The 23,928-nt window shown below is 40.3% G+C and overlaps 1 protein-coding gene across 2 annotated transcripts in view; it reads right to left on the reverse strand.

Moving 5' to 3' along the window:
* Nucleotides 1–23,928, reverse strand: part of Syx13 (syntaxin 13) — a 31,146-nt gene that overhangs the window by 6,558 nt on the left and 660 nt on the right. For both annotated transcript variants that reach the window (XM_071659536.1, XM_071659537.1), the window contains exons 2-7: nucleotides 21,301–21,442; nucleotides 20,499–20,614; nucleotides 20,196–20,358; nucleotides 10,901–11,035; nucleotides 2,041–2,173; nucleotides 1,503–1,585 (exon numbers count right to left, since the gene is read on the reverse strand). In XM_071659536.1, coding sequence (XP_071515637.1) covers nucleotides 1,503–1,585; nucleotides 2,041–2,173; nucleotides 10,901–11,035; nucleotides 20,196–20,358; nucleotides 20,499–20,614; nucleotides 21,301–21,426 — 756 coding nt within the window. In that variant the 5' untranslated portion in view covers nucleotides 21,427–21,442. The remainder of the gene's footprint in view (nucleotides 1–1,502; nucleotides 1,586–2,040; nucleotides 2,174–10,900; nucleotides 11,036–20,195; nucleotides 20,359–20,498; nucleotides 20,615–21,300; nucleotides 21,443–23,928) is intronic.

Here is a 23,928-nt window from a genome sequence, read left to right on the forward strand (position 1 = left end):
ATTCGTTCACACTCAGTCTCTAGCTGTCATGTAATAATGCACCGAAAACCACAGCTCCCTTTCCACATCCAGGCCCCACACACTTTCCATGGTTTACCCCAGACACTTCACATGCCCTGGTTCAATCCATTGACAGCACGTTGACCCCGGTATACCACATCGTTCCAATTCACTCTATTCCTTGCACGCCTTTCACCCTCCTGCATGTTCAGGCCCCTGATCACTCAAAATCTTTTTCACTCCATCTTTCCACCTCCAATTTGGTCTCCCACTTCTCCTCATTCCCTCCACCTCTGACACATATATCCTCTAGGTCAATCTTTCCCCACTCATTCTCTCCATGTGACCAAACCATTTCAAAACACCCTCTTCTGCTCTCTCAACCACACTCTTTCTATTTCCACACATCTCTCTCACCTTACATTACTTACTCAATCAAACCACCTCACACCACATATTGTCCTCAAACATCTCATTTCCAGCACATCCACCCTCCTGTGCACAACTCTATCCATAGCCCACGCCTCGCAACCATACAACATTGTTGGAACCACTATTCCTTCAAACATACCCAGTTTTGCTTTCCGAGATAATGTTCTCGACTTCCAAACATTCTTCAAGGCTCCCAGAATTTTCACCCCCTTCCCCACCCTATGATTCACTTCCGCTTCCATGGTTCCATCCGCTGCCAGATCCACTCCCAGATATCTAAAACACTTTACTTCCTCCGGTTTTTCTCCATTCAAACTTACCTCCCTATGGACTTGACCCTCAACCCTACTGTACCTAATAACCTTGCTCTTATTCACATTTCTTTATATACATCATAATTCAAACAGTACTGTAAAAACAACTGGAAAATGCTTCAGCTACTAACAGTGAAACAGAAGTACAGAACTGTCACCAAGCATTCTAAAATTGCTCCTGGGTCTTCAACATTTACTTTTTTCCACCTCAGCAAGGTAGCACCTGAAGCACAATTTAGCCATCAAGATACGAAAAATTGTTTACTTAGCTCCTGTCCTGAACTCTAAGTGATAATAAGGATTAGTACCTTAATGTATTATCAGTACATTAATTGAGGTATGCTACCTTAGGACTTTAGGACCTATTCTTCCCCACTAAAGACACAATAACATAAAGGGATCCATGTGCTTTAGACCAGCAAACCTTCTTAAGATTCTGGAAAAGGAAATAGGATCGGGCGATAGCAAATTTATCACATCTCCTTTGTGCTGTGGAAACCAACTAAGAATAGAAAAGAGTGGGCAGTAAACATTCCCCTCCTGTATTATCACTTCCAGTCAGTAGGAACAAAATAATGAGCCAAGCAAGATGTTTTCCTTAAAGGCTCAGTTTTCTGTTCCTTGTGCTACTTTGTGAGGTAGAGAAAAATAAGAAAGTATAAAAAATAAGACTGGTTACTGGGAAATCTCTTGTAATACCAGTCAACCCATATTCATGCAAATCCTTTTAATCATAATACCCCACAATGTTCTCACCTGAAGCTGTGCAGCCTTCACCAGTTCTCCACGGCCCTCCTCGACATTGCTGTGTGCACTTTCCACATTATCCTCTATGGAATCTGAAAACATAATTAGGGTTCAAAACATATGGCTCATGATATCATGAAAGATGATCTTTTCATTTTATCAGCAATGGCAAGAAATTAATGGGTGTTACCATTATCACAGAAAAGTACAAGAGACAACTAATGAGTTATACTGATTCAAAAATAGTGTCGTGTAATGGAATAGACTTGCTAAAAGCAAGAATATGGGATAATTACACCTAATCATGTTTAGATGAACTACAATTAGACACAGCAATTAAGTGCAAAAGAAATATATGGGTATATAAAAATTATAAAGGTATGGAAGTATTCCTACAGTATTCTACCAAAATTCTGAAGAGCATAACCTATTCTAAGAACAACAAAAGGTCTACTGCAATTAAAAACAGCCAGGATATATACCTATTATCCTTACATGGCATTTCAAACCGATGCATCATGGACTAATAACAATGACTGTAACTCACCTATAACCTCCCCTTGCGCAGTAACCATGGAGGAAAGATCACGCATGATTTCATTAATGTCAATTATGTCTGACTCCAATTGATGGATTCTCTGTTCCCTTTCCATTTGCATGGCATTTTCAAACACCAGATCCTGCAAAGAATTTTATGTATGACAGCTCTCTAAAAAAGCTTCAACATGCAAAATTTAAAATTACAATGTATGTGGCATGAGAAGAGTGGGAGGTGGGTTGATTAGAAAGGGTAGTGAGTGGTGGGATGAAGAAGTAAGAGTATTAGTGAAAGAGATGAGAGAGGCATTTGGACAATTTTTGCAGGGAAAAAATGCAAGTGAGTGGGAGATGTATAAAAGAAAGAGACAGGAGGTCAAGAGAAAGGTGCAAGAGGTGAAAAAAAGGGCAAATGAGAGTTGGGGTGAGAGAGTATCATTAAATTTTAGGGAGAATAAAAAGATGTTCTGGAAGGAGGTAAATAAAGTGCGTAAGACAAGGGAGCAAATGGGAACTTCAGTGAAGGGCGCAAATGGGGAGGTGATAACAAGTAGTGGTGATGTGAGAAGGAGATGGAGTGAGTATTTTGAAGGTTTGTTGAATGTGTTTGATGACAGAGTGGCAGATATAGGGTGTTTTGGTCGAGGTGGTGTGCAAAGTGAGAGGGTTAGGGAAAATGATTTGGTAAACAGAGAAGAGGTAGTGAAAGCTTTGCGGAAGATGAAAGCCGGCAAGGCAGCAGGTTTGGATGGTATTGCAGTGGAATTTATTAAAAAAGGGGGTGACTGTATTGTTGACTGGTTGGTAAGGTTATTTAATGTATGTAGGACTCATGGTGAGGTGCCTGAGGATTGGCGGAATGCGTGCATAGTGCCATTGTACAAAGGCAAAGGGGATAAGAGTGAGTGCTCAAATTACAGAGGTATAAGTTTGTTGAGTATTCCTGGTAAATTATATGGGAGGGTATTGATTGAGAGGGTGAAGGCATGTACAGAGCATCAGATTGGGGAAGAGCAGTGTGGTTTCAGAAGTGGTAGAGGATGTGTGGATCAGGTGTTTGCTTTGAAGAATGTATGTGAGAAATACTTAGAAAAGCAAATGGATTTGTATGTAGCATTTATGGATCTGGAGAAGGCATATGATAGAGTTGATAGAGATGCTCTGTGGAAGGTATTAAGAATATATGGTGTGGGAGGAAAGTTGTTAGAAGCAGTGAAAAGTTTTTATCGAGGATGTAAGGCATGTGTACGGGTAGGAAGAGAGGAAAGTGATTGGTTCTCAGTGAATGTAGGTTTGCGGCAGGGGTGTGTGATGTCTCCATGGTTGTTTAATTTGTTTATGGATGGGGTTGTTAGGGAGGTAAATGCAAGAGTTTTGGAAAGAGGGGCAAGTATGAAGTCTGTTGGGGATGAGAGAGCTTGGGAAGTGAGTCAGTTGTTGTTCGCTGATGATACAGCGCTGGTGGCTGATTCATGTGAGAAACTGCAGAAGCTGGTGACTGAGTTTGGTACAGTGTGTGGAAGAAGAAAGTTAAGAGTAAATGTGAATAAGAGCAAGGTTATTAGGTACAGTAGGGTTGAGGGTCAAGTCAATTGGGAGGTGAGTTTGAATGGAGAAAAACTGGAGGAAGTGAAGTGTTTTAGATATCTGGGAGTGGATCTGGCAGCGGATGGAACCATGGAAGCGGAAGTGGATCATAGGGTGGGGGAGGGGGCGAAAATTCTGGGGGCCTTGAAGAATGTGTGGAAGTCGAGAACATTATCTCGGAAAGCAAAAATGGGTATGTTTGAAGGAATAGTGGTTCCAACAATGTTGTATGGTTGCGAGGCGTGGGCTATGGATAGAGTTGTGCGCAGGAGGATGGATGTGCTGGAAATGAGATGTTTGAGGACAATGTGTGGTGTGAGGTGGTTTGATCGAGTGAGTAACGTAAGGGTAAGAGAGATGTGTGGAAATAAAAAGAGCGTGGTTGAGAGAGCAGAAGAGGGTGTTTTGAAGTGGTTTGGGCACATGGAGAGAATGAGTGAGGAAAGATTGACCAAGAGGATATATGTGTCGGAGGTGGAGGGAACGAGGAGAAGAGGGAGACCAAATTGGAGGTGGAAAGATGGAGTGAAAAAGATTTTGTGTGATCGGGGCCTGAACATGCAGGAGGGTGAAAGGACGGGCAAGGAATAGAGTGAATTGGAGCGATGTGGTATACCGGGGTTGACGTGCGGTCAGTGGATTGAATCGAGGCATGTGAAGCGTCTGGGGTAAACCATGGAAAGCTGTGTAGGTATGTATATTTGCGTGTGTGGACGTATGTATATACATGTGTATGGGGGGGGTTGGGCCATTTCTTTCGTCTGTTTCCTTGTGCTACCTCGCAAACGCGGGAGACAGCGACAAAGTATAATAAAAAAAAAAAATAAATGTTTTATAGTTTCCTGTCAGAAATATGCTGCTCATATCCTTCAAAGCAAAATAATTCAACAATCAGGATTCATGCAACCATTCACCACAACAATTCATGAAAATTCTAGTTCCCTTCTGAATATGGTAAATCAACTGCTGAAGACTTTTCTTGGAATGTTATTAATGCATATCATAAGATATAACATTACTGTGTGTATAAAAGCAGTAGTTGGTAGGCAGCCACTGACCTGGGAGTTATAGTATTGGTACTACCCACCTGGGTATCAGTAAGGTCAATGGTGGCTGTGTAATGAGCTAGCACTTCAGTGATTGTCAGGTTGCACTCCTCTGACTCAGGTAATTGATTTTTGTTTCTGTTTCACCCAAATGTAGACAGCTGGCAACCTGTCCACATACACATTCTCTCCATGTGACACACAACACCTGACAACACTTAACTCACACATCTCATTCCTCATAACTCTATGTTTTCCCATGGTGAGCACTAAGTGCAAGCCCTACCTTTTAGCTATTTGGTAAGTGCAGCAGACAGATGTAGTAGGTAGGAAAAGTAGATGAATTAGGTAGACATAGTATGCAGGAACATTAAGCAGAAGTATTATGTAGAAGCTGCAGGTTGGAACATTAAGTAAAAGTAGTTAGTAGGAACATTAGGTAAGAGCCTCTTAAAACACTGTACTAGATTTGCCCTATGACAGTGGCCTGTTAAGGTGAGGCACTAAGGCCAAAAAGTGGCAATGGAGTTTACTAGTTATGGAGACTTTTCCTGTGGGCATCCCCTTGAGGAAGTTCCCAAAGGGAATGGGCATCAGAGATAGAGATACTTACAAGGTGAGCAAAAATATATGCAACAAAGAGTTTACTTGAGACAATCTCATATGTTAATCAGGATTCAGTGCAGGCATAATGTGTGGTAACAAAAATGCTCAAAAACTATTTATGAAATTAAAAACTAATAATGGGAAACTTTTAACAAATAATCCTACACTTTCTAAACTGCAGGCACTTGCATTCCATCACGTCCTGCCATGAGTTAAATATGTGTAAAAATCTAAGGAATTCATTAAAAAATCTGAGAAGAAAAATTTATATTATTCATTTTGCTTTGTCGCTGTCTCCCGCGTTAGCGAGGTAGCGCAAGGAAACAGACGAAAGAATGGTCCAACCCACCCACATACACATGTATATACATACACATCCACACGCGCAAATATACATACCTATACATCCCAACGTATACATATATAAATACACACACAGACATATACATAATTCATACTGTCTGCCTTTATTCATTCCCATCGCCACCTCGCCACACATGAAATAACAACCCCCTCCCCCCCTCAGTGTGCAAGGTAGCGCTAGGAAAAGACAACAAAGGCCCCATTCATTCACACTCAGTCTCTAGCTGTCATGTAATAATGCACCAAAACCACAGCTCCCTTTCCACATCCAGGCCCCACAGAACTTTCCATGGTTTACCCCAGACGCTTCACATGCCCCGGTTCAATCCATTGACAGCACGTCGACCCCGGTATACCACATCATTCCAATTCACTCTACTCCTTGCACGCCCTTCACCCTCCTGCATGTTCAGGCCCCGATCACTCAAAATCTTTTTCACTACATCTTTCCACCTCCAATTTGGTCTCCCACTTCTCCACATTCCCTCCACCTCTGACACATATATCCTCTTTGTCAATCTTTCCTCACTCATTCTCTCCATGTGACCAAACCATTTCAAAACACCCTCTTCTGCTCTCTCAACCACACTCTTTTTATTACCACACATCTCTCTTACCCTTACATTACTTACTCGATCAAACTGCCTCACACCACATATTGTCCTCAAACATCTCATTTCCAGCACATCCACCCTCCTGCACACAACTCTATCCATAGCCCACGCCTCGCAACCATACAACATTGTTGGAACCACTATTCCTTCAAACATACCCAGTTTTGCTTTCTGAGATAATGTTATCGACTTCCACACATTCTTCAAGGCTCCCAGAATTTTCACCCCCTCCCCCACCCTATGATTCACTTCCGCTTCCATGGTTCCATCCGCTGCCAAATCCACTCCCAGATATCTAAAACACTTCACTTCCTCCAGTTTTTCTCCATTCAAACTTGGCTCCCAATTGACTTGACCCTCAACCCTACTGTACCTAATAATCTTGCTCTTATTCACATTTACACTCAACTTTCTTCTTTCACACACTTTACCAAACTCAGTCACCAGCTTCTGCAGTTTCTCACCTGAATCAGCCACCAGCGCTGTATCATCAGCGAACAACAACTGACTCACTTCCCAAGCTCTCTCATCCACAACAGACGGCATACCTGCCCCTCTTTCCAAAACTCTTGCATTCACCTCCTTAACAACCCCATCCATAAACAAATTAAAAAAGCATGGAGACATCACACACCCCTGCTGCAAACCTACATTCACTGAGAACTAATCACTTTCCTCTCTTCCTACATGTACACATGCCTTACATCCTCGATAAAAACTTTTCACTGCTTCTAACAACTTGCCTCCCACACCATATATTCTTAATACCTTCCACAGAGCATCTCTATCAACTCTATCATATGCCTTCTCCAGATCCATAAATGCTACATACAAATCCATTTGCTTTTCAAGTATTTCTCACATACATTCCTCAAAGCAAACACTTGATCCACACATCCTCTACCACTTCTGAAACCACACTGCTCTTCCCCAATCTTATGCTTTGTACTTGCCTTCACCCTCTCAATCAATACCCTCCCATATAATTTCCCAGGAATACTCAACAAACTTTGCATAATAGATATATTATAAATTTGAACTTCCCATCAGTCAGCACACCTGAGTTCTGGCAATGCAAAAAGAAAAAGTTTTCTTTATATGGAAATTTATGTGACAAGAGTCCCCAAAATCTAATTGGTTTGTCATCTCCACATGCTAACAGGAATCAGTCTACAGATGGACAGATGCTATGGTAATAACATAATATCTTGCATGCATTAATTGTAGTGGTGGGACATACTAAAACTGGGATTTCCCAAAGACATTTAAGCATACAAATGACACTTTAATCTTCCCAGTTTATCCTAGGATAACTACTTGCATGATCATGTTAAATGTTTCCCTTACAATACCAATCATAACCACACCTAGAGTTAAAGACCCAACAAGAACACTCAAAGCCTGATGGAGAATCATAAGGATAAGATCCACAGACATGATTAAGAACACCTTTAACATTCATAGACATTTAGCACCAAGTAACTGGTATACTGTTCCCATATGACTAAGATTGGCTGGGTCTGTATATTTTTTACTCAATATCAAACCCAACTGTTCAAAAAATTATTCCTAAAACAGGTGTCATGTATTAATGCTCCTTAGATACTTGAGACTTTATGGAGAGCCTTGGAATATTAAGATCACTGAACATCGCCACATATTGTGTAGTCAAATCAGTTTTTAAAATAGTTTCTTTAAGTCATCCATGAACTTTCTAGGTTCTGGATAGGGTGCCAAGTGTACAAACAATCCATTTGGCAATCTTGAGAACAAAAACTATGATCAGAGACTACATACATGTATGATGAATTAAGGCATTCATTATAGGGTATGGAACATACCAAAAAAATGCTGTCTTCATTAGTGTCAAGACCTTGCAACTATCTTACCAACTATATAAGTCAACAAACAAAAAAAATCAATAAAATTTTGTTACATAAGGTCACAATTGGACACCACACAACCCTATTACAAGCACCTTTCTGGCTGAAGGGTTTCATTAGGATCAAACTATCAAAACTTCTGAGACAAAGTGCAACCTGTATAAATTTCATATGAATTAGCATTCACAGTCATTCTCAAACTTTTTACGAAGTGTAATGTATTTCATATGTGGCACCTAACTGGAGCAATAAAGCACTACATAAAAAGATTAATGGTTAATATATGTGGAAAGTGAATGTAGGTTTGCGGCAGGGGTGTGTGATGTCTCCATGGTTGTTTAATTTGTCTATGGATGGGGTTGTTAGGGAAGTGAATGCAAGAGTTTTGGAAAGAGGGGCAAGTATGAAGTCTGTTGGGGATGAGAGAGCTTGGGAAGTGAGTCAGTTGTTGTTTGCTGATGATACAGCGGTGATGGCTGATTCATGTGAGAAACTGCAGAAGCTGGTGACTGAGTTTGGTAAAGTGTGTGAAAGAAGAAAGTTAAGAGTAAATGTGAATAAGAGCAAGGTTATTAGGTACAGTAGGGTTGAGGGTCAAGTCAATTGGGAGGTAAGTTTGAATGGAGAAAAACTGGAGGAAGTAAAGTGTTTTAGATATCTGGGAGTGGATCTGGCAGCGGATGGAACCATGGAAGCGGAAGTGGATCATAGGGTAGGGGAGGGGGCGAAAATTCTGGGAGCCTTGAAGAATGTGTGGAAGTCAAGAACATTATCTCGTAAAGCAAAAATGGGTATGTTTGAAGGAATAGTGGTTCCAACAATGTCGTATGGTTGCGAGGCGTGGGCTATGGATAGAGTTGTGCGCAGGAGGATGGATGTGCTGGAAATGAGACGTTTGAAGACAATGTGTGGTGTGAGGTGGTTTGATCGAGTAAGTAACGTAAGGGTAAGAGAGATGTGTGGAAATAAAAAGAGCGTGGTTGAGAGAGCAGAAGAGGGTGTTTTGAAATGGTTTGGGCACATGGAGAGAATGAGTAAGGAAAGATTGACCAAGGATATGTGTGTCAGAGGTGGAGGGAACGAGGAGAAGTGGAGACCAAATTGGAGGTGGAAAGATGGAGTGAAAAAGATTTTGTGTGATCGGGGCTTGAACATGCAGGAGGGTGAAAGGAGGGCAAGGAATAGAGTGAATTGGATCGATGTGGTATACCGGGGTTGACGTGCTGTCAGTGGATTGAATCAGGGCATGTGAAGCGTCTGGGGTAAACTATGGAAAGCTGTGTAGGTATGTATATTTGCGTGTGTGGACGTATGTATATACATGTGTATGGGGGTGGGTTGGGCCATTTCCTTCGTCTATTTCCTTGCGCTACCTCGCAAACACGGGAGACAGCGGCAAAAAAAAAAAAAAAAAAAAAAAATGTGGAAAGATGGACTGAAAATGATTTTGAGTAATCAGGGCCTGAACATGCAAGAGGGTGAAAGGCATGCAAGGAATAGAGTGAATTGGAACGATGTGGTATACCGGGGTCTACATGCTGTCAATGGATTGAACCAGGGCGTGTGAAGCATCTGGGGCAAACCATGGAAAATTCTGTGGGGCCTGGATGTGGAAAGGGAGCTGTGGTTTCAGTGCATTATACATGACAGCTAGAGAGTGAGTGTGAACAAACGAGGCCTTTGTTGTCTTTTCCTAGCACTACCTCGCGCACATGCGGGGGGGTTATTTCATGTGTGGCAGGGTGACGATGGCAATGAATAAAGGCAGATAGTATGAATTATGTACATGTGTATATATGTATGTCTGCGTGTGTATATATATGTATACGTTGAGATGTATAGGTATGTATATTTGTATGTGTGGATGTGTATGTATATACATGTGTATGTGGGTGGGTTGGGCCACTCTTTCGTCTGTTTCCTTGAGCTATCTCGCTAACGCAGGAGACAGCAACAAAGCAAAAATATGTGTACAGTGTAACCACCAAAATTTGAACATTCTGAATGCCATATCCTCCACAACGCAGTCTGAGCACCGGACATTTTGTCAAAGCGTTACCTTTAACCCATAAAGAAACAGCCATCAATGCAAGATATTTTCTTAGAGAACAGCAGCTAATATCATATGATGTTTCAGCTTTCTGTGCTTGCTTATATCAATAGCTAATTTACAGTAACACTAGTTGCCTATAATGGTTTCTCCACTGAACTGAAATCACACAAAAAATTCTGTGCTCCTCAGTAACCCTACAGTAACCAAAGCAGAAACAAATCCCTCAACCACTAAGGTCATGGCATACAACAACCCAGCAGAAAATGCAAAATTTGTTAGATGATCTAAGAAACAAGGAGGAATAATGATTATCAGATGTATCAGCTCATGAAGAATACCATGTGAGGGGTGAAGGGTAATAAGTTATGCAGAGTGATTTCTACAAGGGTAAAGAGGGTGATGAACACAATTCATGTTTTTATTTAAATATAGAGGTAGTCTATGGATGCAACCCAGCACTTACAAGTTAAGGGGTAAGATTTTCCTTCCCATCCTCAGTACATACCTCAAACCCGGTCAAAATAGTCTGGGTTTGGAATATTTAAGATTTTCTCCTAAAACCTAAAATATGTCCCAAAGCTCACACCCTTCCACACTAACCAGTACAGGTTTAGAAGGATACACTAAAAATAAATTGCCTAACTTAATAAGAATAAAGAGAAAAGTGCTTAGTTACAACACAAGTTTGCAGTTGATCTTCAGTAGAGTCAGGCCTTACCTGAATTTCCTTCATCTGAGTCTGTTTCTGTTCTTCTGATGCTATCATGGTATCTGTGCTGGATGGAGTGGTATCTTGTTCCACTGCTACCATATCTGCTGGCAACCGAGCAGTTCTTAGTGTGCTAACCACTTTCTGCAATTATAACCACATTCAAAATGATCACTTCAAAATAATGAACTTTAAGATAATTGAGTAGTGAGTGGTGGGATGAAGAAGTAAGAGTATTAGTGAAAGAGAAGAGAGAGGCATTTGGACGATTTTTGCAGGGAAAAAATGCAATTGAGTGGGAGACGTATAAAAGAAAGAGACAGGAGGTCAAGAGAAAGGTGCAAGAGGTGAAAAAAAAAAAAGGGCAAATGAGAGTTGGGGTGAGAGAGTATCATTAAATTTTAGGGAGAATAAAAAGATGTTCTGGAAGGAGGTAAATAAAGTGCGTAAGACAAGGGAGCAAATGGGAACTTCAGCGAAGGGCGCAAATGGGGAGGTGATAACAAGTAGTGGTGATGTGAGAAGGAGATGGAGTGAGTATTTTAAAGGTTTGTTTAATGTGTTTGATGATAGAGTGGCAGATATAGGGTGTTTTGGTCGAGGTGGTGTGCAAAGTGAGAGGGTTAGGGAAAATGATTTGGTAAACAGAGAAGAGGTACTAAAAGCTTTGCGGAAGATGAAAGCCAGCAAGGCAGCGGGTTTGGATGGTATTGCAGTGGAATTTATTAAAAAAGGAGGTGACTATTGTTGACTGGTTGGTAAGGTTATTTAATGTATGTATGACTCATGGTGAGGTGCCTGAGGATTGGCGGAATGCGTGCATAGTGCCATTGTACAAAGGCAAAGGGGATAAGAGTGAGTGCTCAAATTACAGAGGTATAAGTTTGTTGAGTATTCCTGGTAAATTATATGGGAGGGTATTGATTGAGAGGGTGAAGGCATGTACAGAGCATCAGATTGGGGAAGAGCAGTGTGGTTTCAGAAGTGGTAGAGGATGTGTGGATCAGGTGTTTGCTTTGAAGAATGTATGTGAGAAATACTTAGAAAAGCAAATGGATTTGTATGTAGCATTTATGGATCTGGAGAAGGCATATGATAGAGTTGATAGAGATGCTCTGTGGAAGGTATTAAGAATATATGGTGTGGGAGGCAAGTTGTTAGAAGCAGTGAAAAGTTTTTATCGAGGATGTAAGGCATGTGTACGTGTAGGAAGAGAGGAAAGTGATTGGTTCTCAGTGAATGTAGGTTTGCGGCAGGGGTGTGTGATGTCTCCATGGTTGTTTAATTTGTTTATGGATGGGGTTGTTAGGGAGGTGAATGCAAGAGTTTTGGAAAGAGGGGCAAGTATGAAGTCTGTTGGGGATGAGAGAGCTTGGGAAGTGAGTCAGTTGCTGTTCGCTGATGATACAGCGCTGGTGGCTAATTCATGTGAGAAACTGCAGAAGCTGGTGACTGAGTTTGGTAAAGTGTGTGAAAGAAGAAAGTTAAGAGTAAATGTGAATAAGAGCAAGGTTATTAGGTACAGTAGGGTTGAGGGTCAAGTCAATTGGGAGGTGAGTTTGAATGGAGAAAAACTGGAGGAAGTGAAGTGTTTTAGATATCTGGGAGTGGATCTGGCAGCGGATGGAACCATGGAAGCGGAAGTGGATCATAGGGTAGGGGAGGGGGCGAAAATTCTGGGAGCCTTGAAGAATGTGTGGAAGTCGAGAACATTATCTCAGAAAGCAAAAATGGGTATGTTTGAAGGAATAGTGGTTCCAACAATGTTGTATGGTTGCGAGGCGTGGGCTATGGATAGAGTTGTGCGCAGGAGGATGGATGTGCTGGAAATGAGATGTTTGAGGACAATGTGTGGTGTGAGGTGGTTTGATCGAGTAGTAACGTAAGGGTAAGAGAGATGTGTGGAAATAAAAAGAGCGTGGTTGAGAGAGCAGAAGAGGGTGTTTTGAATGGTTTGGGCACATGGAGAGAATGAGTGAGGAAAGATTGACCAAGAGGATATATGTGTCGGAGGTGGAGGGAACGAGGAGAAGAGGGAGACCAAATTGGAGGTGGAAAGATGGAGTGAAAAAGATTTTGTGTGATCGGGGCCTGAACATGCAGGAGGGTGAAAGGACCGCAAGGAATAGAGTGAATTGGAGCGATGTGGTATACCGGGGTTGATGTGCTGTCAGTGGATTGAATCAAGGCATGTGAAGCGTCTGGGGTAAAACCATGGAAAGCTGTGTAGGTATGTATATTTGCGTGTGTGGACGTATGTATATTACATGTGTATGGGGGGGGTTGGGCCATTTCTTTCGTCTGTTTCCTTGCGCTACCTCGCAAACGCGGGAGACAGCGACAAGTATAATAAAAAAAAAAAAAATAAATGTTTTATAGTTTCCTGTCAGAAATATGCTGCTCATATCCTTCAAAGCAAAATAATTCAACAATCAGGATTCATGCAACCATTCACCACAACAATTCATGAAAATCTCTAGTTCCCTCTGAATATGGTAAATCAACTGCTGAAGACTTTTCTTGGAATGTTATTAATGCATATCATAAGATATAACATTATCTGTGTGTATAAAAGCAGTAGTTGGTAGGCAGCCACTGACCTGGGAGTTATAGTATTGGTACTACCCACCTGGGTATCAGTAAGGTCAATGGTGGCTGTGTAATGAGCTAGCACTTCAGTGATTGTCAGGTTGCACTCCTCTGACTCAGGTAATTGATTTTTGTTTCTGTTTCACCCAAATGTAGACAGCTGGCAACCTGTCCACATACACATTCTCTCCATGTGACACACACACTGACAACACTTAACTCACACATCTCATTCCTCATAACTCTATGTTTTTCCCATGGTGAGCACTAAGTGCAAACCCTACCTTTTAGCTATTTGGTAAGTGCAGCAGACAGATGTAGTAGGTAGGAAAAGTAGATGAATTAGGTAGACATAGTATGCAGGAACATTAAGCAGAAGTATTATGTAGAAGCTGCAGGTTGGAACATTAAGTAAAAGTAGTTAGTAGGAACATTAGGTAAGAGCCTCTTAAAACACTGTACTAGATTTGCCCTATGACAGTGGCCTGTTAGGTGAGGCACTAAGCCAAAAAGTGCAATGGAGTTTACTAGTTATGGAGACTTTTCTGTGGGCATCCCCTTGAGGAAGTTCCCAAAGGGAATGGGCATCAGAGATAGAAGATATTACAGGTGAGCAAAAATATATGCAACAAAGAGTTTACTTGAGACAATCTCAATATGTTAATCAGGATTCAGTGCAGGCATAATGTGTGGTAACAAAAATGCTCAAAAAATATTTATGAAATTAAAAACTAATAATGGGAAACTTTTAACAAATAATCCTACACTTTCTAAAACTGCAGGCACTTGCATTCCATCACGTCCTGCCATGAGTTAAATATGTGTAAAAATCTAATGAATTCATTAAAAATCTGTGAGAAGAAAAAAATTTATATTATTCATTTTGCTTTGTCGCTGTCTCCCGCGTTAGCGAGGTAGCGCAAGGAAACAGACGAAAGAATGGTCCAACCCACCCACATACACATGTATATACATACACATCCACACGCGCAAATATACATACCTATACATCTCAATGTACACATATATATACACACACAGACATATACATAATTCATACTGTCTGCCTTTATTCATTCCCATCGCCACCTCGCCACACATGGAATAACAACCCCCTCCCCCTCATGTGTGTGAGGGAGCGCTAGGAAAGACACCAAAGGCCACATTCGTTCACACTCAGTCTCTAGCTGTCATGTAATAATGCACCAAAACCACAGCTCCCTTTCCACATCCAGGCCCCACAGAACTTTCCATGGTTTACCCCAGACGCTTCACATGCCCCGGTTCAATCCATTGGACAGCACGTCGACCCCGGTATACCACATCGTTCCAATTCACTCTATTCCTTGCACGCCCTTCACCCTCCTGCATGTTCAGGCCCCGATCACTCAAAATCTTTTTCACTACATCTTTCCACCTCCAATTTGGTCTCCCACTTCTCCACATTCCCTCCACCTCTGACACATATATCCTCTTTGTCAATCTTTCCTCACTCATTCTCTCATGTGACCAAACCATTTCAAAACACCCTCTTCTGCTCTCTCAACCACACTCTTTTTATTACCACACATCTCTCTTACCCTTACATTACTTACTCGATCAAACTGCCTCACACCACATATTGTCCTCAAACATCTCATTTCCAGCACATCCACCCTCCTGCGCACAACTCTATCCATAGCCCACGCCTCGCAACCATACAACATTGTTGGAACCACTATTCCTTCAAACATACCCAGTTTTGCTTTCCGAGATAATGTTCTCGACTTCCAAACATTCTTCAAGGCTCCCAGAATTTTCACCCCCTCCCCCACCCTATGATTCACTTCCGCTTCCATGGTTCCATCCGCTGCCAGATCCACTCCCAGATATCTAAAACACTTCACTTCTCCAGTTTTTCTCCATTCAAACTTGGCTCCCAATTGACTTGACCCTCAACCCTACTGTACCTAATAACCTTGCTCTTATTCACATTTACACTCAACTTTCTTCTTTCACACACTTTACCAAACTCAGTCACCAGCTTCTGCAGTTTCTCACCTGAATCAGCCACCAGCGCTGTTATCTTCAGCAACAAAAACTGACTTTTTTTTTTTCCCCCCCACCCCAACTTCCAAGCTCTCTCATCCACAACAGACGGCATACCTGCCCCTCTTTCCAAAACTCTTGCATTCACCTCCTTAACAACCCCATCCATAAACAAATTAAAAAACCATGGAGACATCACACACCCCTGCTGCAAACCTACATTCACTGAGAAACTAATCACTTTCCTCTCTTCCTAACCATGTACCCAACATGCCTTTACCCATCTCGATAAAAACTTTTCACTGCTTCTAACAACTTGCCTCCCACACCATATATTCTTAATACCTTCCACAGAGCATCTCTATCAACTCTATCATATGCCTTCTCCAGATCCATAAAATGCTACATAACAAATCCATTTGCTTTTCAAGTATTTCTCACATACATTCCTCAAAGCAAACACCTGATCCACACATCCTCTACCACTTCTGAAACCACACTGCTTTCCCCAATCTTATGCTTTGTACTTGCCTTCACCCTCTCAATCAATACCCTCCATATAATTTCCCAGGAATACTCAACAAACTTTGCATAATAGATATATTATAAATTTGAACTTCCCATCAGTCAGCACACCTGAGTTCTGGCAATGCAAAAAGAAAAAGTTTTCTTTATATGGAAATTTATGTGACAAGAGTCCCAAAATCTAATTGGTTTGTCATCTCCACATGCTAACAGGAATCAGTCTACAGGATGGACAGATTGCGATGGTAATATAACTAATATCTTGCATGCATTAATTGTAGTGGTGGGACATACTAAAACTGGGATTTCCCAAAGACATTTAAGCATACAAATGACACTTTAATCTTCCCAGTTTATCCTAGGATAACTACTTGCATGATCATGTTAAATGTTTCCCTTACAATACCAATCATATACCACAACCTAGAGTTAAAGGACCATCAAGAACCACTCAAAGCCTGATGGAGAATCATAAGGATAAGATCCACAGACATGATTAAGAACAACTTTTAACAATTCATTGACATTTAGCTCCAAGTAAACTGGTTTACTTGTTCCCATATGACTAAGATTGGCTGGGTCTGTATATTTTTTACACAATATCAAACCCAACTGTTCAAAAAATTATTCCTAAAACAGGTGTCATGTATTAATGCTCCTTAGATACTTGAGACTTTATGGAGAGCCTTGGAATATTAAGATCACTGAACATCACCACATATTGTGTAGTCAAATCAGTTTTTAAAAATAGTTTCTTTAAGTCATCCATGAACTTTCTAGGTTCTGGAGAGGGTGCCAAGTGTACAAACAATCCATTTGGCAATCTTGAGAACAAAACTATGATCAGAGACTACATACATGTATGTATGATTAAGGCATTCATTATAGGGTATGGAAATACCAAAAAATGCTGTCTTCATTAGTGTCAAGGACCTTTGCAACTATTCTTACCAACTATATAAGTCAACAAACAAAAAAAATCAATAAAATTTTGTTACATAAGGTCACAATTGGACACCACACAACCCTATTACAAGCACTTCAATGAATCAGCAGTACCTTTCTGGCTGAAGGGTTTCATTAGGATCAAACTATCAAAACTTCTGAGACAAAGTGCAACCTGTATAAATTTCATATGAATTAGCATTCACAGTCATTCTCAAACTTTTTACGAAGTGTAATGTGCTTTATTTCATATGTGGCACCTAACTGGAGCAATAAAGCACTACATAAAAAGATTAATGGTTAATATATGTGGAAAGTGAATGTAGGTTTGCGGCAGGGGTGTGTGATGTCTCCATGGTTGTTTAATTTGTTTATGGATGGGGTTGTTAGGGAAGTGAATGCAAGAGTTTTGGAAAGAGGGGCAAGTATGAAGTCTGTTGGGGATGAGAGAGCTTGGGAAGTGAGTCAGTTGTTGTTCGCTGATGATACAGCGCTGGTGGCTGATTCATGTGAGAAACTGCAGAAGCTGGTGACTGAGTTTGGTAAAGTGTGTGAAAGAAGAAAGTTAAGAGTAAATGTGAATAAGAGCAAGGTTATTAGGTTACAGTAGGGTTGAGGGTCAAGTCAATTGGGAGGTGAGTTTGAATGGAGAAAAACTGGAGGAAGTAAAGTGTTTTAGATATCTGGGAGTGGATCTGGCAGCGGATGGAACCATGGAAGCGGAAGTGGATCATAGGGTGGGGGAGGGGGCGAAAATTCTGGGGGCCTTGAAGAATGTGTGGAAGTCGAGAACATTATCTCGGAAAGCAAAAATGGGTATGTTTGAAGGAATAGTGGTTCCAACAATGTTGTATGGTTGCGAGGCGTGGGCTATGGATAGAGTTGTGCGCAGGAGGATGGATGGGCTGGAAATGAGATGTTTGAGGACAATGTGTGGTGTGAGGTGGTTTGATCGAGTGAGTAACGTAAGGGTAAGAGAGATGTGTGGAAATAAAAAGAGCGTGGTTGAGAGAACAGAAGAGGGTGTTTTGAAGTGGTTTGGGCACATGGAGAGAATGAGTGAGGAAAGATTGACCAAGAGGATATATGTGTCGGAGGTGGAGGGAACGAGGAGAAGAGGGAAACCAAATTGGAAGTGGAAAGATGGAGTGAAAAAGATTTTGTGTGATCGGGGCCTGAACATGCAGGAGGGTGAAAGGAGGGCAAGGAATAGAGTGAATTGGAGCGATGTGGTATACCGGGGTTGACGTGCGGTCAGTGGATTGAATCAAGGCATGTGAAGCGTCTGGGGTAAACCATGGAAAGCTGTGTAGGTATGTATATTTGCGTGTGTGGACGTATGTATATACATGTGTATGGGGGTGGGTTGGGCCATTTCTTTCGTCTGTTTCCTTGCGCTACCTCGCAAACGCGGGAGACAGCGACAAAGCAAAAAAAGAAAAAAAAAAAAATTGAAGCAATTATACTTATTTATTACAAAAAGCTTATTTATCATGTATGCTGAAGTATTCTCTACTTCAAAACGTCTTGATATTTTTCAAGAATGAAATAAATATAATTGTTTTTCTGTAAAGGGAAAGGAATTCTTGGATTCTTGATTAAAAGGAAGAATAGGTTCCATGATGCTACACTTCAAGAAGTTATAGTGCATAAACAGAAAAGTTTTAATTATCATACATGAATATAACATTTACAATGGTCAACAGTCTATATGACATAATAAATGAACTATAAAGCCAGCAGAAATCATTATTTAGTATAATGACAAGTTAAACACAAGGCTTTGGAGAAAGCATATGACAGAGTCGAGCAGAATGCTTTATGAAAGGCATTAAGGATGTCTGGGGAACAACTGCTGGATGGTGTGAAAGCCTTTTGTAAAGCAGCTAATGTATGTGTAAGAGTGGATGGACAGCTTGGCAAAGTTTCGGTATACCTGTAGGTGTGAGGCAGGGCTGTGTGATGTTACTGTGGAAGGAGTGATAAAGAGTTGAAAGCAAACCCAGGGAAAGGGGTGCAGAGATGGAGTGTGGTGGTGAGGTATGGTGGGTAGTGACAAGCCCATTTGCGGATGATACTATGTTGTTTGCCGAGAGTGAAGAGGGGTTGCATAGGGTTGCATGTTTTATGAACTGCATAATCATGTGATATTGACGGTAAATGTGTGTAAAAGTAAAGTAATGGCATTTGAAAGGAAATAAAGAGAAAGTATAGATTTAGTGAAACTCAACAGAGTGAAAGATCAAAGTGTACTAACCTGTGTTACAGACATGCAGGAGAAAGATTGTAAGAAATGAGAGAATTTAAGTGTTTAGGAGCTATCCTAGATAAGTCTGGTGATAAGGAAGGAGAGATATGGGATAAAATAGCATATGGTTGAAGATTCATTGGGTCCTTTAATAGAACAATGAAGGGTAGAGGTGTAAGTATGAATATGAAGAAAGGATTAAGACACTGCATAATCCTCCCAACCCTGATCTATGCAGCCAAAACATGGACATGGATGAGCTGCAGAGGTCAAGAATCCAAGATGTAGAAATGAGCTATTTGAGAAGAGTTGATGCTATAACTAGAAGGAATGAATAAATAAATGCAGGGGTGTGTGAGAGATGTGGTATGGCAAGGAATGCAAAGGGAATGAATTGTGGAGTGGTAGAGAGTGAAACATAATACTTTGAGGAGATTTGGGCATATGGAAAGAATGCAAGATGGGGAGTTTATAAGAAGACTGTATGATAATAAGATGAGAGGGGTTGGTGTGAGAGAGAAAAACCACCTGTGACATGGGGAAACAAAATGGAAGAGTAACAGAGGAAGAATGCATGAAATGGTGTTTGCAAGGGAGGCATGTAAGGACAGAGGTAATTGGAGAATCTTTTACTGTGGCCACTGTGTTGATGGGAGTTCCCAGAGGGAAAGGGCATAAGAGATACAGAAAGACAGTTAGGATGGAGTGTTGAAGCAGACACTAAGAATGGATAAATGGTAAATAATATACAGATTACTTGACTAAAGTGAAAGGGTAAATGGTAGACTAAAGTGCAACAACAGTCATGGGATCTTTAAGAAACAGCTAAAGTATACAGGTATAAAATATATAAGCAAACACAAGCATGGGAAACATGATGCTGGTAATTCTTTTCATGAGTATACCTGTTCCTACTACAAAAAACAAGAAAAAAGGAAACAACAGAACATTAACACTTAAGCTACTTACCTTCTGACTTATAGCAAAGCGTGATGCAGTTGCTTGAAATTCATTGTGTAATCTCTCTGCTTGGATACGTCTTTGTTTGTTACCATGTGTGAGTGGCTGGAGTGTCCGCAACAATCCAGTTGTCTCCTGAACAGATGTTCCAGCACTGCTATTGATCTGTGCACTGGATCCAATAAAAATTGAGAAAAATGAAGCTTTAAAATATAAAAGCAAAGTCAGTCCTATATTCAACGCCTTTTGATAAAATTTTGCCACAATAAAATACACAAATAAAGATACCCATGATACTTCATGAATACCTACATTCTGTCTCGGAGCTGCTGACTGTCAGTGGCCGTCCCTACTTGTTTCAGCGATCGTTCAAGGGTACTAGTTGCTTTGTTGATTGTGAAAAGGTGTGTTGTAATCTTGTCACACAGCTGCAAAATTTTCAAAACATTAACATACCAACACTAAAATACCCCCACTAAAGTTACTGAATGTCTGTCAAAATATTTGTGCCAGAACAAGAGTTTGCCTCCTGTAGTAGCAATCTCTGAATAACCAAAGTCTTTATTCATTCCACTCCTGTATGCAAATTGCTTCCACTACATCCAATACAAACTACTCTTTTGCATGAGCTGAAATATCCCTAGCCCTAATCAATTCTACCCTTACACCTGTCCATCTCTTCTGCAGTCGATCTCTCCTCCCTGTATGTAATGCTATAATCTTTTCGAAGAATCTACTATCAGCCATATGTTCTACATGACCATGCCATACTAAAAGACTTTAACCTAAGCACCTTTCTAATAACTTCACATCACATTACCTACTCACAACCAAATTCTAAGAAAACATCAGAATGTTCAGAAACTTTTTTAAACTATTTGCCATTTCCCGCATTAGCGAGGTAGCGTTAAGAACAGAGGACTGGGCCTTTTTTTGGAATATCCTCACCTGGCCCCCCTCTGTTTCTTCTTTTGGAAAATTAAAAAAAAAAATGAAACTACTTCAGTGAATACTGTATCTAAAGACCTGAGCATAAAGTGAACTTTAAGTTGGCTGGTTTCTGAAGTTCACAAGGTCCTTCACACTTAATATTCAAAATCTAGTACAAACACACCTGAAAGAATTCAGTTCCTGAATTTGAAGCAGGAGCAAATCCTACATCTGGATCAACAGTTCCATATGATCGCTGTCCTCTGCCATTACCTTCCTCATCATTCAGACGGGAATACCCTGACGCCATTGTTTACTTGTGGAGGCTGCAAAGATGAAAATGAATAACACCATTTAGCTTTAACCTGCTTATTATTTTCATGTGATTCCTTTGAAATTTGAATCACATCAGAGGTTAAAGATCATCTAACAAAATGCATCAATCACTAACTTGAATAAAGTTTTCCCAAGTAAACAAATCAGTACTGCTTTAACTGAAATATAAAGAGGATTAGGGGGGGTGAGATAGAGAGAGAGAGGCAAGGGAAAGTATTTACAAATTCTGGAGGAAGTGTAAAACCTGTCTTTCAAAATATACCAGGCCATAGTTATTGGGAAAGACATGAGGGTAGAGAGTTCCAAAGCTCCAAGGTGTGGAGAAAGAAACAGTTCTCAAAACAACCCACCCTTGAGTTGCTGATGGCCAAACAGTAATCATGTGATGCAGCAGCTTTCTGAGTATTGCATGATCTAGCTTGAGGTGTAGGCACACATGCAGCCAGCACCCAGAAGCAAAAACCAAAGTAATACCAACAGAAGAAGTGAACCAACATTGCAGCATAGGGAAAGAAGGTCAAGTTTACGAGTTAGTCTGGAGAGTTTATATGTCAGAACACTTTCAACTCAATTCTGTTAAGTAAGGATGCAGAGCTACAACCACCCCAGATGTGAGAGCAGTACTCCATACAAGGAAAATCAGTCCTTTGTATAAACAGAGCAACTGTTCAGAAAAAGAGAAGCTTCGACAACTAAACAGGACTCCCAGTTTCTTAGAGAGAGACTTAGTTATTTCCGTAATATGAGGTTTCCAAGAAAGAGTGGATGTTACAGTAATACCCATTATGTTAAGCAAGTCAAGAGGTGGAATTATAAAACTGTCAAAGGAAAGACAAGAGCTGTTAGGAATTTTCCAGAGAAATGGGTAGAAACTGGGTCTTGGAGGGATCAAACTTAACTAGATTTCATCTACCCAACTGAGATACCCTGTCCAAGTCTGAGTTTATGGAGGAAGCTGTGTCAAGACAAGATGCAGGTCAAGTGAGAGAAGAAGGAGCAGAATTGGAGTAACTGGACGAATGCAATGTTGAAATGTCAGCATATGAGGCATTTAGTTACTTGTGGAAGAGAGGAAATTGTTGACAAAAAGGGAAAAAAGTGTAGGGGACAGGACAAATCCTTGAGGGGCTACACTGTTGATGAGGCAGGGTGGGTGGGAGGCTAATCCATCAATAACCAATTCAGCAAAAAAAACAGTCCTTATGCTAAAGTTTTCAAGCAAAAATATCACCGTTACAAAAATATTAAATATTGCAGGCAATAGTTCAGTGAATCTTTTACCCAAAAAAACTTTTTGATTTATAATTGAAATACAACAAAGAAAAACTTCTATACTTGAAATGATCATGGAAAATATCTCATAAAGCTTCCTCATGAAAATATTCCTTATCCTAAGGTTTTCAAGCAAATCTACTGCCATCACAAAAATACCAAAAACGGCAGAAATTTTTTAGCCATGAAAACGTTTTTGTTTTAAAATTGAAATATGACATAATGAAACACTTCTATACTTGAAAGACTCATGGAGAGTGTCTCATAAGGCTTTCCCTAATGCCTAATAAATACCAACCGAATAATCACAGAATCTTCAAAAACAGTAACAAGAAATTACTTACTTACAGGATTCTATCTACCCCAACACATATTTCAACCACACATTTGAACTCAGCACAAAAAATAGTAATTAATGGTTTTTAGGCAAATCTATTACCCTCAAAAAAATAAAAATTACAGGTAATAGTTCTAGGAACTTTTTAGCTAAAAAAAAAAATTCTAAAAACTGAAATGTGAATATGAAACACTTCTATCTATACTTCAAAGAATCACAGAAAATATCTTATAAAGCTTACTCAAGCTAATGAATACCAAATAAATGTGAACCAAATAATCAGAGAATCTTCTAAAGGATAAGAATTAATCACTTACAGGCCTTAATGTTCCCCAACATATATTTCAAACCCTGATTCGAATTCGGCATGAAAAAAGGTTATCCAGCATTTTATTACTCACACACATACCAAAAGTGCAAGTAATGGGTCATATCTTTTTGCCCAAAAACCTTTTTGTGTTAAAAGTGATATAAGACATAATGAAACACTTCTATATATGACAGAATCATGGAAAATATCTCATAAAGCTTCCCCAAGCTGATAGATACCTAATATGAACCGAATAATCAAAGAATCTTCTAAAAGGGTATCAGTTGATTACTTATTTGCTGGCTTTAATATCCCTCATCATATATTTCATACCCTGGTTCAAATTAATCCTATATCTTTCCTGATATTCATAACTACACCACCACCACTGCTCTATTCAGTATCGCAGGATAAAACATGTTCAGAATTATGCATGCTATGCAGCTTTTATCCTACACGGCACTACCATTGCAGAAGAATATTTCACCTTAATATACAAAGATAGTTTCAACACATAATGAAAAATTACCTGCAACTGCTTTCAACACAAATTTTAC

The sequence above is a fragment of the Panulirus ornatus genome, chromosome 68 (genome assembly GCF_036320965.1).
Source record: "Panulirus ornatus isolate Po-2019 chromosome 68, ASM3632096v1, whole genome shotgun sequence".
Classification (NCBI taxonomy): domain Eukaryota; kingdom Metazoa; phylum Arthropoda; class Malacostraca; order Decapoda; family Palinuridae; genus Panulirus; species Panulirus ornatus.